Source organism: Thrips palmi, unplaced genomic scaffold (genome assembly GCF_012932325.1).
Source record: "Thrips palmi isolate BJ-2018 unplaced genomic scaffold, TpBJ-2018v1 HiC_scaffold_16, whole genome shotgun sequence".
Taxonomy (NCBI): Eukaryota; Metazoa; Arthropoda; class Insecta; order Thysanoptera; family Thripidae; genus Thrips; species Thrips palmi.
Genome location: NW_023144625.1, coordinates 12,774,847 through 12,790,169, shown reverse-complemented (window position 1 = coordinate 12,790,169; position 15,323 = coordinate 12,774,847). Strand labels below are relative to the sequence as shown.

General features: G+C 50.2%; 3 protein-coding genes across 6 annotated transcripts in view; 1 reads left to right on the top strand and 2 right to left on the bottom strand.

Moving 5' to 3' along the window:
• The window catches only part of LOC117643183 (unconventional myosin-XVIIIa-like), a 77,379-nt gene extending 71,970 nt beyond the window's left edge, over window positions 1-5,409 (bottom strand). The window contains exons 1-5 of the mRNA XM_034381911.1: window positions 5,005-5,409; window positions 3,945-4,135; window positions 2,840-3,871; window positions 2,586-2,759; window positions 2,024-2,155 (exon numbers count right to left, since the gene is read on the bottom strand). Of these exons, the coding sequence (XP_034237802.1) occupies window positions 2,024-2,155; window positions 2,586-2,759; window positions 2,840-3,871; window positions 3,945-4,100 (1,494 nt within the window). The 5' untranslated portion in view covers window positions 4,101-4,135; window positions 5,005-5,409. The remainder of the gene's footprint in view (window positions 1-2,023; window positions 2,156-2,585; window positions 2,760-2,839; window positions 3,872-3,944; window positions 4,136-5,004) is intronic.
• An 817-nt stretch (window positions 5,410-6,226) lies between these two features.
• On the top strand, window positions 6,227-10,750 carry LOC117642532 (solute carrier family 35 member F5). Of its 4 annotated transcripts, none has more exons than XM_034380797.1 (11): window positions 6,227-6,330; window positions 6,546-6,767; window positions 7,010-7,147; window positions 7,230-7,286; window positions 7,373-7,498; window positions 7,580-7,732; window positions 7,837-8,019; window positions 8,105-8,258; window positions 8,335-8,494; window positions 8,581-8,844; window positions 8,929-10,750. In XM_034380797.1, exons 2-11 carry the CDS (start codon window positions 6,630-6,632, stop codon window positions 8,993-8,995), a joined length of 1,440 nt encoding a protein of 479 aa, XP_034236688.1. In that variant the 5' UTR covers window positions 6,227-6,330; window positions 6,546-6,629; the 3' UTR covers window positions 8,996-10,750. The 4 variants fall into 4 exon arrangements, with proteins under 4 accessions (XP_034236688.1, XP_034236684.1, XP_034236686.1 ...); XM_034380793.1 differs by having other exon boundaries at window positions 6,281-6,465; XM_034380795.1 differs by having other exon boundaries at window positions 6,281-6,465; window positions 6,531-6,767.
• On the bottom strand, window positions 10,612-11,972 carry LOC117642533 (ankyrin repeat domain-containing protein 49-like). Its single transcript, XM_034380798.1, has 4 exons — window positions 11,583-11,972; window positions 11,339-11,499; window positions 11,074-11,218; window positions 10,612-10,989 (listed from the first exon to the last, which is right to left on the bottom strand). The coding sequence occupies exons 1-4, from the start codon at window positions 11,767-11,769 to the stop codon at window positions 10,799-10,801; spliced, it is 684 nt and encodes a 227-aa protein (XP_034236689.1). The 5' UTR covers window positions 11,770-11,972; the 3' UTR covers window positions 10,612-10,798.
• Window positions 11,973-15,323: the final 3,351 nt, after the last annotated feature.

Here is a 15,323-nt window from a genome sequence, read left to right as displayed (position 1 = left end):
TGCGGTGATTTACCTGCGAGTGCGGTGGGGTATTATTCAGGCACCTGAGTGAGGTACCCGTCGCATTGGAAAGTCACCGGGGGGCGGGGGGTCCTTGTGACAAGAGACATGCTCGCCGCGGTGCACTCACGGCACACAATACCGGCAGTACAGTCAGTGCAAACACTCCGGGTAATCACGCAGAGAAAACCAAGCAAGTCTCGAGGCGCGGCGGTCAGGTCGGCGACGTCCAGCCGGAAGCAACAAAACCTGCAAAGAATCCCCCTTTTTCCTCAACGCGTCGAGCAGAAGAAGGAGGAGGAGCAGGAAAAACAGCAGCTTGCTCATTCATTCCGTTTCACACCACCACGACGACGGCGGTGGGCTCGGCGAACTGGAAGTCGTGAAAACAAGCGGGGCGGGAAAAAAAGGGGGGAAAACAGCGAGTGACCTCATCCTGGACCGGCAGGAGGGCAGCAGCAGTAGCAGCAGCGTGCCGCGGGAGTCGGACAGCCAAACCGGGACCAAAATTACAGGCCGCTTCGGCCGGCGACGCGCGGCCACGCCAAATCAATACCAGGCGGGTCACGCCGGCCCGGCCTCCCTCGGGCACCCTGGGGTCTACCCTGGGCTACTCGGGTCAGCCGGTCCGGGACTGTTTTTCCCAGGCAGGAAGGAAAGGCAGAGGCCGGCCGGCTGGCACGCTGTGCGAACCTGCGCGCCTCGCCGTCGACGCGACGCGCCGTGCATTAAAATCCCCTGCCGCGTGGCCGCGCGTCGGCGACCCGGGACCCGGGTTCGAGCCCCGGCGAGGGCAGCGCCTTTCGCGCGGAGACAAAGACGGGCCGAAAGATTGAAGCAGCCGGGTCGGAGCGGAGCCGGAGCTAAGCCGGAGCCAGGCCACAGAGTGGAGCGATGGAAAATGATTCCCCCCGTGGCCAGCACGGCCAGCACGGCCAGCACGGCCGCTCCAGGAAAAGGAACATTACCAATGCAATCAGACTGACAGGCAGGCAGGCAGCAAGCACGGCGCTTGGGCAAGTTGATAGCGAGAGGCCCGGGTTCGAGCCCCGCCGCCGCCGATTGCGAGGCTGGTGAGCTATTGGGGCGGGACTGGCGTCCCGGGCAGGTGGAGGAAGGGTTAAACTACTCCCCCTTCCCCTCTGGTCATCGCGGCAGGCGCGGCGGCGCCACATTTTTCCAGAGACAGCGCCGCGGACTACGACCACGACCAAGTTATTACGGCCATCGACGGCCGGCCGGCAGGCAGCACTGCTCTGTCTCTCTCGCACCTGAACGGGGCGCCCCATGAGCTCGAGAGGGACAGGCAGTGCTCGGGATCAGCCTGCCGGCCAGGTGAACCGGAGAGCGGGAGAGATTGAACCAGACAGCACTGCCGGCCTGGGCTAGCCTGGGCCGGCGGACCGGAGCGAGGGGACCCCTCCCCCTCCCCCGGCGTCGGTACGGTCGGTACGCTTCAGCCCGCTTCAGCCAACCGTACACAGAGCGCTATCGGTCAATCATGCTCCAGTGGACGGCAAGAAATCAGAAATCGGCGCCGGGGGGAAAGGGGGCGGCGTTGTGACGGCCTCCGCCGACGTTTCGTCGCTCCGAAGCTCGCGGAGGTCTCTGCACGGACGATAGGACAGCACCGGACCGTTGCCAGGAGGGACGATGTCTCTGGCCGCCTGGCGGGTAGGCAGCCCATCGTGCGCGCGAACCCCCGACGGGTAGGCGACCCAGCGGGTGGGCAACCCACCGGGTCCCTATGGTCCCTGAGCGCCCGACAGGTAGGCAACACATTGTTCGTCCAAGCGCCCGACGGGTAGGCAACACATCGTGCTTCAGGGCGTCTTGAGTCAACAACACACAAACCACTTGAGCGATCATTGAAGAAGCATCGACCGCGTCCGTTCGGATAAGGATCGCGATACACATCGGTGTAAGAGAGACAGCACTCACCTACGGGAAAGACGAAAAAGCAAGTCAGAAATCGAATTTCACAGGTGCACTTCACTAGAGGACTCGGGCCGAAAGGACTCACCACTGATTTCTTGAAGCGCCGGCTCCCGCTGCGCCGCAGGGTCCCTCCTCGGATGTTGGAATCGTCGAGCTCGACGGTGGTGCCGTCCGCGGAGCGGCGCGTCAGCTCGCACAGCTCGGGGACGGGTTGGACCTGTGCGGCAGAGAGAGACAGACTCTGAACGCCACTGAAAATACGAAGCGCGCCGCCGACTGCCCAAACCCCCAACCTGCCCAACCTTGCGCGGCTTTGGCAAGATTTTCACTTGGGTAACACAGTGCACAAACTCGTGGGAATGACTCATGTCGGCCGCGGTCGGCCGCTCGCGGCGCGACTAACACCAGGACCAACACGACCTACAACGGGCCCTGCAGCCACACGCAGACTGACTGCCCGGCCCGACAGACAGTCTAGCCGTCTGACTGCCAACAGGAAGAGGTCCCTGTTAGCACTCTGCACCGCTCACGGAGCATGGAGCACGGGCACGCAAGAAAAACCCCATGCACAGTCTGTACATGAGACAGATGGGAGGGGCAGCACACTTCTAGAAAATTTCACAAGCAGCATTTTCAGGAACACTTACCTTAACAGTAACACTGGTGCCAGAGGACTTAATCAGTCCAATGATTTCTTCTCTAGACTTGTCGTCAACAGGTATACCATTGACTTCGATTAGCCTATCACCGGGAAGGAGACCAGTCTCATTGTGGTGCTGAACAATAGTTCCTGGTTCAGCAAATATAACTGCTTTGGATCGCTGAAAATAGAACAGAAATTTTAACAAAAAACTCCATACAAACACAAGACTGTTAAAATCAGCCAACAGTTGTTACTCACCACAGTGACACCTTGGGGTGTCTCTTGCCGCTCAACAATAATAGCACGCCTCAGAGAAAATCCAAAATCACTTCTGGGCGGAGGTTGCCTTTGGATGGTTAGTTCACGGGGTTGCGGCAAGGGCACTGGAGCAATAGGAGGTAGTGGTAAATCTGAACAAACATCTTCAAATGTGCTGGAGGCGTATTTACTCCAACGCCCACCAAAGCCATGAAAGCCCTGGCTTTCACCAACCGGTGATGTACTAAATGGTGGCGTAGCAAAACTTGAATTGGTAGTTGTGTCAGTCAGAGAATCAGCACTGGGACTTAAGCTTGCTTTTGACAGTTTTTTCTCATGATGAGACGATTCAACATTCAAATAATTGTTACTTTGTGCATGATCTGCACTTCGGACACTCATGGGGGACATGAGTACTTCACTGGAGAAATCTGGGCTAGGCGCAGAATTTTCTGAAGTCAAAAGCACAGACAGCGGACTGTTAGTACCATCCCCATCAGGAAAGAGGTACGATGTCGAAGACTTGGAATGTGAAGGAAGATTTTGATATGTAATGACTTCATTCTGGATGGTGTTACGGACGAGAACCATATTAGGATCCGTGTTGCCCTGGGTCTCATTGGGACCACCATCACTTGCTAAGCTAGAAGTACTGGATCGAGGGCCTTGCTTCAAAATGCCGCGCTTGGGAGGCCGTGGAGGAAGTGGTGGAAGTACTTTTTGCAGCAGCTTGGATGCCTGGGGCTGTTGATTCAAAGAGTTGGAACTTGCTTCTGAGCTATCACTTTGGGTCATGTCAGCTCCTCTTCCCCAAGATGTTCCACCCATGGTGCTCGCATTATATGAAGACAAACTTTGCCCAAGAGGAAGGCTTGCAGTCCGCTCACGACGGCCATCAGTTTCAGAATTTTCCCTTTCAGGACTTAGTCTCTCCAAATCCCCAAAGAAACTGGCACTGTAGTCAGCTGTAATTCCACTGGGTAGTTTCTCCTTCTCCTTTCTTCTGCCACGAAGCTTCAGGGAACGCCGCACCTTGAATGGGTGAAAAAGTTAGTCAATTGCTTCAGAATGTATTTATTTTTAGATTTAAACTAATTTAACTTACTTCATCTAAGCGTAGTAGCTCCTCTGCAGTCATGGAACTGCGATCCCTCTTCTTTCCATCCTTGCGTTCTTTTTGCTCCCTCTTTTCTTTTTTCCGCTTTTCTTTCTCTTCTCTATCCATAGGCCCAGCAGGGCCTTTCTTCATAAAGTTGAACATGGTGGTGTTTAATTTTGGGTGTTACAACACTGAATCTGGAAAAAATTAACAAAGTCTTTGGATTAGAGTAAGATTTTTTTGTTTTCAAAAGAATAGAATCTGAACACTAGATATTCTTCTACAGTACACCAAGAAAGAAATGTGAGAATGACACAACAAGCTGAACTTCCTCCACTATGAATGACAGATAAGAAGCTATCACGGTGCTGGAAACTTCCAAAGGCAAAGTAAAAAGTACAGAATAGATAAATGGAAAAGTACTCTATAGTGCATGGAGTTGGTTCAGAAAAGACAAGTATATCCAAAACTAGAAGGAAAACTGTGGTAAGTCCAATGAAATTTTATATTGATAATTTTAGTTAATAGATGGGGAAAATATTCATAGTAATCATCTACTCCCATAGATTAAACGACTGCATTATAATGACTACTCACAAAAACACTATTGGTAAATTAATCTTTTACTCTGATCTGTGGCAAAAATATATTCATTCACAGTCAGAGCAGATGAGAAATAAATATTTGTGACAGTAAACTTTTGGTCTTGACACTGACACATAACCTCTAATCAAAACAACTTTAAGTCAGAAAATTCAAGCACAATGGCACGAATTTGTGTATAGCGAAACTGACAAAAGCACAGCTGTAATAGTTCCTCAACAGCTCCAGAATCACCGGGGGACAGACAAGTTTCACCCTGGAATGTGTCCGAAACCCAGATAACCTCTCAACCGAAACGTAAACACAGGTGAAACCGTAGAGGTGCGCTGTCAAACTCAGAAGTCTGTCACAGCCGGAGGGAGGAAAATCCACTTACTTTCCGACAGCAAATCATACAGAGAAGCCAGCACTGTCACCTCCACACACCCAACAAAGTTTGGCATTTTATTAACCAGCTACGTACCTGAGTGAATGAACTTTGGTGATGCTCCAGGTACCTGAAACATAATTGTTACACGCCCCTATCTGTGTAACACGATCTACGGGCCATTACACCAACTGTGGTTCGAGAAACTTTTTCCAGCACGCGATCTCACTGAAGGGATTGACGCATCGTCAAGTAAATCGGATCAAATCGAATTTGTTTACGAGCGAAACGGGGTACAGAAGACTTGCTCCAGCCTGCACATAGACCGCGCTCCAGGCGAATACAGCGCCACGCCACTATCGGCAGCGCGGTGTCGACGTAGCCGGCGCCAAATTTTGTGGTCTTGCTGACGCGGACGGACGCCGCGGCGCGGACGCGTGGCGGAATCGGACAAGGATGGGCCGGGTGCACCTCGAGAATGCCATGAACCATGAACGGCAACCGGCGACGCCAACGCCGCCTCGTCGCGGGGCCTCGCCTGCAGGGGGCGTCGCGGCGCGCGGCGTGGCCGTGGGGCGCGTTTTCAGGGGCGGGCATGCGTACGTGCGTCGCGGACGCTAGCGGACGCCACCCCCGGGCCGACGCCCAGCCACCCCACCTGCCTGGCGGCTGGTGCCCCCAGGACCCCCATCCCCGCTCTCGCTACCCGTCTCCGGGTGAGGGGAGAGGGGCAGACAGGCGGCGGGGGTCGCCCCATCACGCCCCGCCGAAATTCTCAGTACTTGGGGATGGGTAGGGGTGGTTCACACCCCCTCCCCCAAACCCCAGCCCCGTACCCAAGTACCATGCATGCTGCCCTGCTGTATGCTCGAACGACCTGGTGACCCCACAATTGATTAAGCATCAGGTACACCTGATGGCAGTGCCCCCGTCCGTATCCCACCCCTACATTAGATAGGGGGGTTGATTCTCAGCGGGTCACAAGGGATGTTCGTCAGAAAATTCCCACAATCTTTTCTCAATGAAGGAACAGCTGTTAAAATTTTTATAAAATCCTGTCAACGTTTTGAGAGTTTTCGCAGTGCAATGTCCACTGGCCCGGCCTTCCCTCGCGGGTGCACTACACGCCAATCCTTGTTCGTGACCTCGCAGTCCAAACACAATCGCTCGCTATCACTGCGTTATCTGCCGGCTTCGTCCACGGTAGTCCACGGTAACCGCTCTCACTCTCAGTGTACCATTCGACAATTCACACCCGGCCGGCATCGGCATTATCGCACGGCACCTGGGATCGCGGGTGTGCCGTGCGGAAGGGAAGGGGGAGAGTGGGGGTTGAGACGGCCAGACGGCCGATGCACTTTCCCTGCGAATAGCGCTTCGTCGTACCAATAGTCGGCGTGACGTCAACATGACGTAAAGAAGGTGGTGTGTTGACGGTTGTGCAGGCAGCCGCATGTTGCATTCATTTTACCGTATTTTCGATCATTTTCGCTGGTATGTTGCTCCGCAGCCCATGGATTTTGTAGGACCGAATATGTGGAACGATTTGGAGTGATTGTAAGGCCGAAGCGGATGCGTTGTACCGACGGAACAGTCGATTCCGTGGGGCAACAATGAAGTAGGACGTCTGCTGACAGGTGTATACATCGCCCGACGACTCACAGAACTGCATCGCCTGGTACCGGAGGAGGCACCATGGAACGAACGACGAATTCGCTGCAATGAACTGCGAGGCTGAGACGGACTCATCTCAGCCAGAACCGCCCAGAATGCTGTCAAAGTCTCAACGATTGTTCCTTGGGTTCATCATCTTGTTGCTTGTTGATATTATTTGGGTAGCTTCGTCAGAAGTCACCAAGGTAATTTGCCAGACTTTGCTGTCATTTGCATGCATTTGCCATTTTTTTCGTTTTCAAGCAAGTGCTTTTATAGATTATTTATGATGTAGAGGTTAGTCTTACGCATACAAAGGCTCGAGCCAGTATTGTGCCATTAAATACTCTCTTTGCTTGGGTTTCTTCTCAACTTCATCCTGCATGAATTTTAAAAATTCAGTTTGGTTGTTGACAAGCCTTTATATGCTGTGTGTTTTTTGTTACAGTTCATCTACAAGAATGCTGATTATCAAAAGCCATTTTTCAGCACCTATCTCAAGACTTCCATGTTCACCATCTACCTTTTTGGTCTATGTGTTTGGCCCCAGTGGCGTGCGCAGCTCTATAAGCCTCCAGTTTATCAGGTATTTTATTTATTTTTGGGAAAGAACTAAGTCTTATGTTGACAAACATAATGGTACTAATGCTGTAACCACTCTTTCTCAGCTGCTTGACCCTATTGCTGATGAAGAAAGTTTTTACACTGAAGCAACCAGCAGCTTGGTGTGTACTAAGACCTAAAACAGTTTCATTTATGAATATAATTTGCTTGTTGCTATAAAGGTTTTTCCTTTTTTTTTTTCCTTCAGAGTGATTCAACATTTGTACCCATAAAATATGCTGATGCTGGTGATAGAGGCTCTGGAGCAGATTCAGGGACAGAAACAGGAAATGATGCATCTTCTCGCTCTGTTCGATTCAGTAAACTTGCGGAGGTATGTAGCATTGTTCTCAGAAGTCGTCAAAAAATGCTGACTCATTTTTTATTTACTTCTTGATTTAATGTCGTACCATAGGTTAAACAAATGTCTGAGGAGGGTGCTATGGAGGCTCTACTGGCTCGCTTGTCCTACCAAGCCACTCTCAGAGCAGGAGAAGCAGCCAAACGGGCTGCAAATAGGTTTCCTGTTCGCCGCGTTGCCAAAATTGCATTTTTCTTCTGCATCCTGGTAGGCATTTCCATCGCTTACTACAAATCACATTGTAATTAAATAGGAAAGATGGAAGGTGATGTTTTTAAAAATTTCTATGTTCATCCTTAATTTTGTTTCAGTGGTTTATTGCAAATTACACGTATCAAGTAGCTCTTGCTCACACAGAGGCTGGTATGGTGGCCTTGTTATCCTGTACGTCAAGTTTGGCTACACTCCTATTAGCTTCAGTTTTTCCCTCAAACCAAGGAGACCACTTCACATTGTCAAAATTTGTGGCTGTGTGTATAAATTTGGTTGGCCTGGTAGGTATCCTTTTAAATTTTGTTTCTGCAGTGTTTTTTTTTTCTCTATCGATCCAAGTGACTAATCTCTCTGTTTCTTAACTAGGTTTTGGTTTTTATGGCTGACCACTCTTTTGAAGCCAAACTTCCAATAGGAGGCATTTACGCACTAATAAGTGCTTGCTTTTATGCTATGTATCTTGTTTTTCTGCGGAGGAAAGTAGATAGTGAAGATAAAATGGACATTCCCATGTTTTTTGGTAGATATTTACATCTATCTGTATTATGTTATCTCAATGTCTTATGGTCCTAATTTACCAATAATCTTTCTCGCAGGGTTTGTTGGTTTGTGGAATATGTTGCTTCTATGGCCTGCATTTTTCTTCTTGCACTACAGCAATTTAGAAAAGTTTGAATGGCCCAATGAGAGACAGTGGGCATATCTTTTATTGAATGGTATTGTTGGTACTGTTATTTCAGAGGCTTTCTGGCTGTGGTAAGTTGTCTTTTCTTGAACAATATTTTGTATGTTCTTACAGGATGCTGTCTCTAATCTGGGCATTTGTTTCTATCTTATTCTAGGGGATGTTTTCTAACTTCTTCCCTCATTGCCTCTGTTGCTATGAGCCTAACTGTGCCCATGACAATGTTGGCTGATGTTGTCCTAAAACAGGTGCACTATTCGGTGGTTCTGTATTTGGGTGCCATTCCTGTGTGCCTAGCATTTCTGGCAATCCTTCTCCTTGCCCATTGGGAAAATTGGGATCCCTTGGGTGATTTCTTACACAAGTTGTGCTCTAGAGTCTTTTGTTGCCGTGTAGGACACACGCATAATAGAGCAATAAGGTATTTATCTCAGTTTAATTTTAAAATGGTTTTACATTTCATTTAATCTTTTTAATTATACTTTTACCTTTTTCTGTTTTTCAGAACACCAGACTCTGAAAGTGAACAGCAAGCACTTATTGGTATAAATGATGGTGACCATGAAGCTTAAAATCTCATGCAATATGTCACGTTATATATTTCTTGAAATACTATTTTGACTGAATGAGTTGAGGAAATAATTTAAACTCCTACATTTTCATCTGGGGGAGTCAATTTTGGTTCAGTTGTATTTATCAAACCTTTGCAACTTCTTTGTAGTTATTAGTTACTTCTCCTGTGATGAACTGTTTAAATGTCATTGTGTTGTAATGTCTTAGATAGTTAGATTCTTCTATTTTGATCCTCAAAAGTTGCTGTTGTTGTTCTGTGTTGATTGTGCTCTGTGGTTGCATTTCAAAAGAAATGAGAAAAAAAAACACGGGAAAGGCATTTAATTGGACTATGTATTCTCTTGTGAGAAGAATTTGTATTATGTCATCCTGACAATGGTCAATGCCTCTAACAAGTATTTTTTTCAGAACACTTCATAACTTGAAACATCATGTATCAAATTAAACATCAGTCTTCCATTTCGTATTCATGTCCAAGAGGCAAAAATGAAAGTATTACCATGATCTGTCTTGATTCAATGGTACACATTGTTCCTCGTGCAATATCTGTTCAAAGGAGAAAGTTAACTGAAGACAACTGTCTTGCCGTGTTTTTATGCTTAGTATTGACAATGTGCAGTATTGATTTTTGTGGAAGCAAAGAAAGAATTGGCTATGAGCATTTATTTAATACCTGAGTATTGGTCTCAATTTGTCCCTCAAATTGGATCTCTCTCTATTGAATAGTAAGTCTTTAGAATGGTAAGACAGCAGTATTATGTCTATTCGTAAATACCTAAGTCTTATAAATTCTCTAGAAAGGTTTTTAGTAAATGTTCTTTGTTATTTGAATTTCTAGACAAGATGAACATTCCTGTTTTTTCCTTAAGTGCGATGCCACTTACCAAACTGGTTTTAATGGGGGAATCTTTACTTATTGTGATTATTGCGCCCCTATGAAGACAGTTCCAATTTTTATGAATGAACGGTCATCTTTAAAATTGATATTTTTGTATGGCCGACTGTCTTTTATGCCAACATAAATAATTTAAGAAACCATCTTTCATTACATGGCTGTATAATTCAGAACTGTTTTAGGTCCCTTGTTACCATAGTTATGTAATGTTACTGGTTAACTTATAGTGAAGCATTGTGATGCACATGTTTAGAGTTCCATTCCCAGGAGAAAAATCAATCCAGAGCTCTTGCACTGTGAATAATTGTAATAACAAGACCTTACATTTCTTGACTAGTCTCTCAGCTATTGTGATTGCTATATTTTTGCTTATTAGTAAATACTATTCTAGTGTTACTTGTTAGTAGCTTAGGAATCAGAAACAACAGATGGACCAGTGATTCTTTGAATTGAATATTGTGATCTTTTGTTCTCCTTTGTGTACTGTGAAGCTGAGCGACACTATAGATTTTTGTTGTTTGTTTGTATTATTGTTGTTAAAATTTGACTTATTTGTATTTGAAGCATCTTGCTTGTTTTGTTTCTAAATCTCGTTTTTGTTATCAGTTTCTGTTGATTTTTTAAGGCCAATTCTATTTCAGTATTGTAGCTTCATGGGAAATTCTGGATAATTATTGGGATGGGTTTGTTCTCTTAGATTTTTTTAATTGAACATTCCAAGTTAATTTTTATTATATTTTTACCTAGCTTGCACAGTTTTGATTCTTCTTTGCTGTAAAAAAGACACTTTTTATTACCAAATTATAAGACATCGAAAGTGGTTCTGAAAATAAACATTGTTTTTTGTTTTGTTTTTTTAGACTGCCGACTCTTATTGATCTCACTTAACACAAGTTCAATGTTTTAATTAAATTATGTTAAAGCAGGGATCACATATATCAAACAATTTATAATATTTACAATGGCGATGTGCAATATCGTAGGCTAACTCGCCAGCCTTGTTACGAATGTTTACTGAGATTTTAGGATTGGAGAGAAGAAGGAAAAGTGTCTCTCTAGCTTCAGCATGGCTTGAAGCAAGATGAAGTGGAGTTTGGCCTGCAAAACAGAATAGATTCTAAGTGCATAAACCATTGAAACTTGGCAGACCTTATTTTGTTTTAAAATTACAATTTGCATTACCTCCATTGGTTAGAGGATTCACCTCTGATCCAAAGTCCAATAGTAAAGCAGCGCAGTTGAAATTGTTCCACTTGCATGCTGAATGAAGGGGTGTCCACCCATCACATGTTCTCGCATTTACATCAGCACCTTGTTGGAGTAAAAGCTGAAAATGTCCACAGGATTCAAGAAAAGTAAATCAATGATCACATTCAAATTTATCAGTATCATATTCGATGTTGAAGAATGTGACACAACATTGAGGCAGCAAATGTGGGGACTGTACCTTCACAACTTCAGGATGGTTTGAGTATGACGCCCGGTGAAGGGGAGTGTAACCATCTTGATCACGTGAGCTCACAAGTTCAGGGTTTTCCTGAAGCAACAGTTTAATGACATCTATTTTACCCTTCTCGGCTGCTGAGAGGATTTGCATTTCTGGGGAACCTGAATGGTCAAGAGAAAGGTTGAAAGACAGAGTTGAACCGCACACCGGACTGAAATAGCTTATTCCAAATTCCAAAACATACCTTGGGATGCAGAGTCATCAACATCCTCTTGGTCTGTGTCTTCTGTCCCATTCAACTTTTCAACTAGAGTTTCCTCATCAGTAACGCCGGCATCCTGAACAGCTTTTTGTGCCTCAAACACCTTTCGCTTTATTATCTCTGCCTCTTCCTCAGAGTCAATAAGTTGATCATCAGATTCCATTCTCATGTAACATCAAGTGATACCATGCGCAAACTCTTAAAAGAACTCCCACAAAAATCAACATGAAATCATGTCATTAAAACAGTGTAAGAACAGTTTCAAATTCCACTGTCGAAAGTGTGTTTACCAACAGGACCGACAGACGACATTTAGGTTAAGTGCAATGACAGCCTCCTGCGAATAACGCAAGCTTTTCTGCCGATACCGATAGTGTATTTGCAGCAGCATTTTAGCCTTGCCGGGAAAATTTAAATCGGGCGGGCACTGGCACACTGGCACTTCCCCTTTGTCTGCCCACGAGTAGCCACGACGAGTCTTTCCTCGCTGGGAAACATCGATTTGTTGACATTCAACGAGCTCTTGCTCTTATCGCGGCGAGTGACCAGTGTACGTTCATGCCGAAATTTGGCCTGGAGGGGGGAAATAAACAGCAGTCGGTCAGAGGAATCTTCCGCGCCGCGTCCCCGTCGGGCATCGTCGCAGCAAGTCGTAGTTTAACTCGCCCCCGGCCCACGTTTCCGAAGCGGCATGTTTCAATCGCCCCGGGGCCGGGCCGCGGCACGCGCCGCACATCCAGTGCAATGACCAAGCTTTTTACGGATTGACTAATTTCAATACTACACGCGGGTGCGCTATCGAACAGTCCACAGATAGGTTAGGTTAGGTTAGCCCATCTCCGTGTAGTATTTAATTAAATTAGTCAATCCGTAAAAAGCGCGTCGCTCTCACGACAGCGGGCGGCTCTTCGCCTTTCCCATTCACCCGGTGCGTCCCGTTGGTGCGACTATGCAGTGTGCCCGCCCCGCACCCCGCGGCGGGGGGCGGGGGCTGTAAACAGCTACTTGCCTAATTATCCGGCTGCAAACACGGCGGGGTATATATACGCGGCGGGCGGGTCTACCCCAGCATCCAGCACTCGACCGCCACCGCGAGATCACCTCGTCCGCGCCGCCAACCCTCTCACCGCCAACATGAACTCCCAGGTAAGGGAGTCCTCCAACAAGTGGGGAACGCGCGCCGCAGGCTGCTTCAGAGAGTCGCTTTCGTCGCGAGACAGAGCGACGGAAACGACTCTCGGAATCAGTCTTGAGCTGGTCGAGCCTCACTCATGCCCCGGGAACGCGCAGCACGGCACCGCCTGAGCCTTGTCCCTGTCTGGCCTGCTTAAGGTGGCCGCCCTCCTGCTCGTCGTCGTCCTGGCCGTGTGCTGCTGCTCCGCCGCCGTGGTCGAGTCCTCGGACGCCGACGTGACGCGGGACGACACCCGCAAGAGCCTGTTCCTAGCGCAGCTCGGCGCGGGCTTTGCCGCCGTCAAGGCCTTCTTCCTGGGCTAGAAGTGCCATGTTCATAGGTAAGCCTGCCGCTAGGCAACCCATCGGACGCGGCTGTGACGCAGGCGGCGCCATCCCCTTCTAATCGGGCCGTCTGTCTGTCCGCTCGCAGCCAGCTCCATCCACTTGGTCGGCGTCCTGGGCGAGGGCCTGCTGCCGCTGCTGCAGCGACTGGCCGTCGTGGTGCTCACCGTGCCCATCTCCCTGCCCGAGCCGCCGCACCTGCTACTGCCCCTCGCCCCGGGCCTGGACCCGTACCTCAGTCACGTGTAAATACTAATCTAGAAACAAATTAAAATCCTGTAAATACTACTTGTTGGATTGGATAGTTCTTTTCCCGCACAGTTCTCACTAAAACACCGTCGGTGAAAATTTCGCCATCAGCTTTTGGCAAAAAGCAAGGCTGCGACTGGACTCGGCGGGAGGAGAGACACGAAGACCGCGGCGCAAACGTCTAGTATCGAGACTCAGCAGTTGGTTCGCCGCGGCACCAGCCTGTCTCTCCCTCGCACTCGAGGGGCGCGCCTTACGGGTGGGAGAGAGACAGAGCAACGCACCCCGCTCGGAAGCAGCCGCAGCAGGTACTTCCGGCGTGGTCCGGTCTGTGTGTCGACTGCAAATAATTGCATTCGGTGCAGATTCGGCGCGCCAGGGGCAGGCAGGCAGGCAGGCAGGCAGGCAGGCAGGCAGGCAGGCTGGGGGAGGGGCGCTTAATATCGCATGACATCGCATTCCAGCGCCGGGTTAATGAAGTGAGAACAGCAACCCTCAATGGCCTGCTGGTGTAGCCGCACGGCGCGCCGTACAGTACTGCGCGGCTGCAGACTGATTCCGAGGGTCGTTTTCGTCGCTCTGTCTCCCTCGCACTCATGGGGTGTCCCGTAAAGGTGCGAGAGAGACAGAGCGAGTCAGCCTGCTGGTGTCGTCCGGGCCGTCGGCCGACGGAGGGGTGCGCAGGGCTGCGGGCACCGCGGTGCAGCTGTGTGCAGTGTATCGTGTCGCATTCCTAACGTGGTTGCGCCATCATGCCGGCTGGGATTTGATGCGCCCCAGAGGCGGGGCGGGGGCGCGGCGTGGGGCGGAGAGAGGACTTGATTTGCCAATGACTGTCCCCCGACGCCTCCCCCGGCGCCTGCGCGCCTGGCAGGCGACGGACGGGAATCACAGCGCAGCAGCTTCGGTGGACTGTGAAATTTTTCACGCTGTGAAAAAGTGACTGAAATAAACCAGATTTTGAATCTGAATCCCTCGAGACGCTTGACGGGAGGCTGGCCGTCGCCGTTGGGTCGTGGACGCCGACGCTGACGCCGACGACGCGCTGAGAGGAAGCGGTGGCCGGGCCTGCAGGACCTGCAGCAGAGAGTCGCAGCACGCGGACAAGGACAAGGTGGCGCCGGCGGGACGGACGGAGGGCCAGGTCGCGGGCTTACCCAGGTTGATCCCCGGAATCCCGGCGTAATCCCCCATCTCGGTATCTCCCGGCCGAGCCTGGGCCGAGCCTGGGCCGAGCCTGGCCGCATCTATAGGCCCGCTCCCCTTTCGGACCTCACCCCCACCCCCTCGACGCCGTCATCCCTGCACCCCGCGCACGCCCCACGGCCCCCAGCGAGGCTGAATCCGAGCGTCCTTTTCGTCGCTCTGTCTCTCTCACACTCATGGGGCGTCCCGTGTAGGTGGGAGGGAGACGGAGCGACGAAAACGACTCTCGGAACCGGCAGCCCCCGGCCCGCCGCCTATTACATGCTGTTGCCAGCCGACCGTAACCTCAAAACGTTGAGACCAGTTGCAATCTCAGCTAACCGGCTGGGGAGGCAGGCGGCGGGCGGGGCCGGCGGGGCACCAGCGAGGGCGGCAGGGAGGCAGGGGCGCGCGGGTCCTCGATGAGTAATCGTGCAACACACCCTCGAAACAGTCGCAACACGGCGCGGCGCGGCGAGGGGATGGAGCAGGAGGGAGGGAGGGAGGTTTACGCGCGCGCATTTTATTACCACGGCCCAGTGGAGGCGGCGCGGGGCCGCGGGGCTCGTGGGACCACTGCTAGCGCCGCGGCACGCCGGCACGCTCCTCCCGCGGGGGTAGCCAGCCAGCCAGCCAAGGGTAGCCACCCCCGAATGCCCTCTGACGCGCGGCGTCGCGGCGTCGCGGCGGCACGCGTGGCTGTGGATTCCAGTGGTGATTAGTTCGACACCCAGGCCGGGCCCGGCCAGGCCCGGTGCGTGTAAAGAGCCC

Coding starts and splice junctions, on each gene's coding strand:
- LOC117642532 (XM_034380797.1), top strand. CDS start 6,630: ATGAACTGCGAGGCTGAGACGGACTCATCTCAGCCAGAACCGCCCAGA. Junction 6,768..7,009: donor CTTCGTCAGAAGTCACCAAG/GTAATTTGCCAG, acceptor TTTTTGTTACAG/TTCATCTACAAGAATGCTGA. Junction 8,845..8,928: donor ACGCATAATAGAGCAATAAG/GTATTTATCTCA, acceptor TCTGTTTTTCAG/AACACCAGACTCTGAAAGTG.
- LOC117642533 (XM_034380798.1), bottom strand. CDS start 11,769: ATGAGAATGGAATCTGATGATCAACTTATTGACTCTGAGGAAGAGGCA. Junction 11,500..11,582: donor TGATGACTCTGCATCCCAAG/GTATGTTTTGGA, acceptor TTGACCATTCAG/GTTCCCCAGAAATGCAAATC. Junction 10,990..11,073: donor GAATCCTCTAACCAATGGAG/GTAATGCAAATT, acceptor TCTGTTTTGCAG/GCCAAACTCCACTTCATCTT.